Source organism: Arachis ipaensis, chromosome B08 (assembly GCF_000816755.2).
Source record: "Arachis ipaensis cultivar K30076 chromosome B08, Araip1.1, whole genome shotgun sequence".
In the NCBI taxonomy this organism is placed as follows: Eukaryota; Viridiplantae; Streptophyta; class Magnoliopsida; order Fabales; family Fabaceae; genus Arachis; species Arachis ipaensis.
In genome coordinates this window covers 44,393,128-44,399,690 of record NC_029792.2, presented here as the reverse complement: position 1 = coordinate 44,399,690, position 6,563 = coordinate 44,393,128, and the positions used below count along the sequence as shown (strand labels likewise).

Sequence of the window (6,563 nt, the reverse complement as noted above, 5' to 3'; positions counted from 1 at the left end):
GGAGAAGTATGCATCAGTTGTGAACAAGGAGAAAGAAGGCACACACATGGCGCGTATTTCGCAGGCCATCTCCAACAGAAAAAGCAACAGGTTAATTGGAGTTGTTTTAGTTAGTGAACGAAGAATGCGACATTCTAACTAGCGTATTCTGAGTAAGTACGATTTAAAAACATCATATAAATATCGCGTTTTGAAAACTATAAAACATTTTTCCTTCTGCATGAAAATTTCTACTATATTTTATATAAAATTTTTGAGGAAACGTGCATCTTTTAAACATGGCCATTCTTATTCCAAAAGATACATTAAATGTGAATCGGTATGAAAATAAAATTATTTTTTTATCATAAAACAAAATGATAGATTTATAGGCTTGCAAGTTACAAATGATTTTTATCTATATCTGTTAACATATTTGATGAAAATGAATTAAACATCTATTCAAGCATTTATTATAACTAGAGATTTGAATGAGGGAAAAAAAGAAATTACATTTGGTAGATTTATTTTTTAGTGAGTTTTGTTTTTGGAAAATTTGTAAATAAATTTGTTTTATTACGATTTGTCTTGATCTATTAGTGGTTTATTAGGTATATTAGAACTAGCTTTGAAGGATAATCATGAGGACCAAAGGTTAATAATTAATATACAAAGCTACAAATCACTACAAGATTAATATTTAATTTTGGGAGTATTTTAGTGGGGGTCTCTAAAAACCTCTACAATATATTTTATTTATGACAATTTAAAAAACCTCCACTAATAATTAATTCAAAATTAAAATATAAAATTCTCCCCCAAAATATAATTTCCCCTAATCGCAGAAACGAGAGGCAGGTTCATGGAGAAGAGAACGGCGCCTCAAACCCTAAATTTTCTATCGCCATTTTCGCCACCGTTCTCGCTGCCGTTTTCGCCGCTGGCGCCATTACCACTGCCATGTTCGTTGCAGTAGAGAGCTTCTGGATCGAGCCACCTATCTTATCAATGCGTTTTCAGATCTGTCTCTTTATACTATCGTTGCTGTCATTGTTGTCACCGCAGTTTCCGCCGCCGTTGCCGCCACAATTTCCGCCGTTGTCTCTCTATACTCCCGATCTTCTTCTTCAACGCCGCTTTCTCTCACTCTGATTTCTCCTTTGGACTACCGCTGATACTTCTTTTTTTTCTTCTTCCATGTTAATTTACTGATATTTCTTCTTTGTTAATGATAAATTTCTTCTCTGTCTTGCCTCCTCAGTTCTGTTGCAATAATAGTTCAGATATATAGGACTTAAGTTCTTCACTGTTTCCATACGCAGTTTTTTGCACTTCATTAAGGATCTAACCTATTATATTATCGATGCAAGATTCTTAGAGATATTATGTTACATGAGTTTTCTTTTATCATTATTTGTTTTTCATTTCTGACAGATGAAGACATTAGAAAGGAATTTCTTAGTTCATGGAAAACCATGTCAATGGCAGATGATGATGCAATGGATTTTGGCTTTGACTCTATTTCTAAAGGGAAGAAAAAGACATTTGACTTTGAGAAACTGTGAGTCTTCTTGAATTTTAGAGTTTGATTTTGGCAAAGTGAAATATGAAGTCAAAGGATGCTGTTATTGGTTTCATTCTGAAACATTCTTCATTTTAAATGTTCCAATTGACTGATAAGATGTTTGTGTTTAATATTTATACTAGAGAAGGGTTATATGATACATTAAATTTTTTATTTCACTAAAGGCAGGATATACATATATGCAAATGTGAATTAGTAGCACCTATTTATTTATAAGAAACACTCTCTTGCTGTAGGGACATGAATTTTAATTTGGATGGTGAGTTCAAAAACATATCATCATTTAAGATGGACATGTCTGACCTTGATTTTGCATGCACACCTAAAAAGTCTTCCCAATCTAAGGACAAAAAAGGAGAATCTTCTGGTGGTGGAAAAGCAGGAAAAGAAAATGCATTTAATTTCAGCTTTGATTTTAATGAGTAAGTGCCAAAGTACTCAAGACAATAATCATCTGATGTGGAACAATGTTATTGTTGGCTTCAGCTATGGTAGTATGAGTGTTTTGAAGGTTCAAATGTATTATCATATTTACACGCCTTCTATTGGCATAGGTTGGATAACTTCAATCTTGATCCAAGCTTAATAAAAAGAGATACTTCTTCCAACAAGAACCTTAGGGAAAAAGTAGTTACAGCAGAAGAAAGTGACAATGCAGGTGCTAAAATGCCTAAAGCTAGCAATGTTGAAAATGCTCATGCATCTACTGATAGCATGGCTATAAAACCAATGATAAGGTAATATATATGGATTCTGATGGAGTTGACTTGCATTTAGAGCCTTCATCTCTGATGCACACCACTGAGTCAGATAATACTGTTGGAGAAAATCTAGGTAGAAGTACCCAGGGTGTAACAAATGACCCTCAACATGAAAAGAGTGATAAAAGCCTTGAAGATACTGCTAAAAGGTGAATGATTATTTTATTATTATTTTCTTTTGTTTTTTTTCTCTATTTTTTATTTATTTTGTTATTGCTAAAAAGTACACCCACGAGAACCATATAAAACTTTATTTATTTATTTATTATTTTATTGCTGGTATAATGATGAGGTTTGTTTTGTAGAATGACTCTGTTGTTAGGACCCCCAGTCTCAGGGAAGACCACATTGCTATTAGCTTTGATTGACATTTTGCTAGAAAACTTGGCAAATATTTAAAAGTAAGCAAATCAATCAAATTTTGCTACAATAAGTTCATACATTGTAGGCCATAGTTCCTTTTAATTTTTAGTAATTAAATTATTACACATGGATATTCTTGTTCATATGTGTTTAATAAAAAAGGATAATAATTGGGTTAGTTATGATGATGAAAAAATCAGAAATTAGGGAAAGTAACATACAATGGGCATGGGGTAGAAGAGTTTGTGGCACAGAGAAGTTTAGCTTATATTCGGCAAAATGGTTAATTAGATGAATTAGTTTAGTACTTAAGTTTGTGGCCAAAGGTAACATTTTAAGCTTTTTATTTATTATGTGCTTGACATTTTACCAAAGGATGATGATGTTATTAATTAAAAGTATTTATTTATTGGAGCAGATTTCATATGGTTCATATGGCACTAATAATAATAGCAGAGGCAGAGGTAGAGGCAGAGCTTGTGACACAGACCTCTGTATACCACTGGTCAATTGAAGGTGAGATAACAGTGATATGTTTAACCTTAATACTTTGGCCCTTCTATACTTCCCATGTATGCATATTCTCACTCATTGTGCTTGTTTGAAAGTTATTGACTAGCATGTTTAACCTTAATATTGTGCTGCATCCTTTGCTCAATTTAAGGTGAGATTTGATATGATTATGCGCTCCTGCACTTAGTGTTCTCTTGCTGCTCATATAACATTTAATTTGGTCTAGTTCTGGTCTCTGGTCAGTTGATTTAGAGTTTTCTCTAAGTCAGAATTATCATATGTTCTTGTTCTATATTCAAATGAAAAATGGTGCTTATCTACTTCACTATTGGCTGATATATGACTTTGTGTTCAACAGATACTTTCATGACTGCATCAAATGTAAAGAAGGAAAATCACAGAACAGCTTTGGTACGACATGCATAATCTTTTTTTTTCTTCGCTTTTTCTTTTTGCTCTCTTCTGACTAGGGGAAATTGCAGTGCCTAGAAGAGTCTAAAGAAAGGATCACAAAAATGGTATTTTGGGATTGTATTCATATTTTCATTTTGAGACTTTTATGTAATTAGATAATATTGAAATATTGAAGTTGTTTTATTTTACTTTTTAAAGAAAAACAATAATAGTTATGTAGAACAATACCATATGTAATTATGTTTGAAACTATTAACATTGAGAATTTTTTTATAGAGAGTTATGTCTTATATTGAGGAATTGTTATAAAATAGTTAGTTTTTAAATTTTGATATTAAAAAATAAATTTTTAATTTGAAAATATGTAAATGAGATGAGATTAATAAATGATTTAAAATTAAAAATAAATAAATAATTATAAGATTTGTGGAGGTTTGAAAATCTCACAAAATAGTTAATTTTTGTTAAATTAAAAAATCAATTTGTGGGGGTTTTAAACCATCACAAAAGTGATTTAAAATTGGCACAAAAGTATAATATATAACCCCCACTAAACACATACAAAACCTCCACTGAATAGATTATAGAGGTTTTTAAAAACCCCCACAAAAGACCTCGTGGCACCTCAAATTTTGGGGGTTTGGAAACCTCCACAAACCATCTGGTGGGGTTATAAACCTCCACAAATAGGAGAAAAAACCTCCACAAATAAACAAAAATCTTGTAGTGAATGGATGAGTATTTCTTTGGTAACTATATTTTTTGGGTTGAATAATGGGTTATTTTCAAAGTACTTTAGTTTTTATATATATTTTTTAAAATATAGAGGAGGTTAAAAACGGCCACGATTTTTTTTTAAGAACATGCTTAGCAATTAGCGGCCACAAAACTAACAGTTGCTGAAGATCGCCGCCAAAACATTTTTTCCGCGCCTTAAAGGACGAAGGTTCCTAAAACGCCAATAATTTATTTTGTGACAGATTAAAACTACTGTAAAACATTAAAATATCGTCATTATTTCCAGCCTCTTTGTAGTGATAAGACATGTTTATATTTTAATTATTTCTTTAAATAAATTATGCATATTAATTCTCAATAAAAATATTAATTTCAAAATGATTTTGATATTCATATGTGACAATGCAAAGTGTACAATGACAACAATAAAAACTTTTGAAGATATAATTTTTAGCGATGGCTTCCTGCCTATCAGATTGACAATTTAGGTCAGTAACTTTGTTTCATCCAATAAGTGTTCTTGGTGTCAAGTTGCTTAGAAAAATATATATTTCTGTATATCATGTTAAGTATAACAAAAATAACTAATTCAACCAGAACAACTAGGATCTGAATACCAAATTGGTCTGGTTCATGAAAAAAAAAAAAACGAATACTAGCAAACCGTCCACAAATTGGTTAAAAATTAAATTAATCGAACCGATTCGCTTTTTTAACAATCAAAAAATGAAAATTATAAAATGTTATCTTATTATATCTGGTTCAACTTTGGTTAAATTTCAGTTGAATCTTTAAACTTTTGAACTTCTAATTTTATTAATTCAGCGGCTCGTTCTATTTTCATAATCTTCACAATAATAGACAATAATGGTAAGGAAAATAATTGGTATGGGCTAACTCAACTAAATTCTTATTTTGGTTCTGAGATTCATGTCAATTGCTGTTTTGGTCCCTAAAATTCAAAATTTCTAATAATGGTATCTAAGATACAGCTCCGGGCACCATTTTGACACTACAAGGTTTTTGTTTATTTGTGGAGGTTTTTTTTTCTTATTTGTGGAGGTTTATAACCCACACCAAATGGTTTGTGGGGGTTTCTAAAACCCCCAAAATTTGAGGTACCACGAGGTCTTTTGTGGGGGTTTTTAAAAACCTCCACAATCTATTCAGTGGGGGGTTTTGTATGTGTTTAGTGAAGGTTTTATATTAGACTTTTGTGGCAATTTTAAATCACTTTTGTGGCAGTTTAAAACCTCCACAAATTGATTTTTTAATTTAACAAGAATTAACTATTTTGTGTGATTTTTAAACATCCACAAATCCTGTAATTAATTATTTATTTTTAATTACAAATCATTCATTAATTTCATCTCATTCATATACTCTCAAATTAAAAATTTATTTTTTAATATCAAAATTTAAAAATTAAATCTTTTATAACACAATTTCTCAATATAAGACATAACTCTATATATAAAATCATTCTCTGAATGCCAATTTCTATCACAAAATAGTTAACCTCTTTATTTGAATCAGCAATAATTAGTGGAAAAAGTACAAAATTCAGATATGATATATTACACAATGATCACAACTGTCAGGCATTATTATGTACAACATATTATGAGTATACATCATTCTAAAGCAACTCAAATCAGAAGTAACAAAGATGCAATAGTGATACACAGTTATCAGATCCAAATTTTGGAAAGTGTTGAACTTGTTGTCAACCTGCACATTTAACACATGAGAAATAAAAGCAAAGTGTGTCTTAGAATGTTATGTCACTATCTTAGAGTAGTATTAATATATAGTTTATTCATAATTTCATTCATACCCAACAAGTGAAATAAGAAACAAATTGCACAGTAACTTGCCTGACAAGGGAGCACTCTGTTTACTACAAAATTAACACACAACCAAAGGAGAATTAGAAGCCTAGTAATCATTAATAAAGGTTAATAATAATAATTTAATTCATGATGAGAGAATTAAACCTGTCAAAAAAAGAAAATGAAGATAAGAAAACTGATGCAAAGGCTTGTCTATAAACAACAAAAACAAAAGGGGTCATTCCTTTGGAAATTGCAGCCTTAGACAATAAAGCCATGCTTGCATATACAAACTGAATAAAGAGCATTGAAACATAAGGCTTATTTTTCTCCACAATAGCCATATAGCTTACAAAACTCTTCATATTTTAATAATTT

At 30.7% G+C, this 6,563-nt stretch overlaps 1 protein-coding gene across 2 annotated transcripts; it reads right to left on the bottom strand.

Moving 5' to 3' along the window:
- Positions 5,896-6,557, bottom strand: LOC107612285 (WAT1-related protein At1g43650-like). Of its 2 annotated transcripts, none has more exons than XM_016314067.2 (3): positions 6,351-6,557; positions 6,191-6,253; positions 5,896-6,084 (listed from the first exon to the last, which is right to left on the bottom strand). In XM_016314067.2, exons 1-3 carry the CDS (start codon positions 6,548-6,550, stop codon positions 6,045-6,047), a joined length of 303 nt encoding a protein of 100 aa, XP_016169553.1. In that variant the 5' UTR covers positions 6,551-6,557; the 3' UTR covers positions 5,896-6,044. The 2 variants fall into 2 exon arrangements, with proteins under 2 accessions (XP_016169553.1, XP_016169554.1); XM_016314068.2 differs by having other exon boundaries at positions 6,231-6,253.

What these genes read in the sequence shown, in the direction of transcription:
- LOC107612285 (XM_016314067.2), bottom strand. Translation starts at nt 6,550, where the DNA reads ATGAAGAGTTTTGTAAGCTATATGGCTATTGTGGAGAAAAATAAGCCT. An exon ending in TCATTTTCTTTTTTTGACAG is followed by an intron (nt 6,254 to 6,350) that starts GTTTAATTCTCT and finishes TTAATTTTGTAG; the next exon opens with TAAACAGAGTGCTCCCTTGT. An exon ending in TTTCTTATTTCACTTGTTGG is followed by an intron (nt 6,085 to 6,190) that starts GTATGAATGAAA and finishes TTAAATGTGCAG; the next exon opens with GTTGACAACAAGTTCAACAC.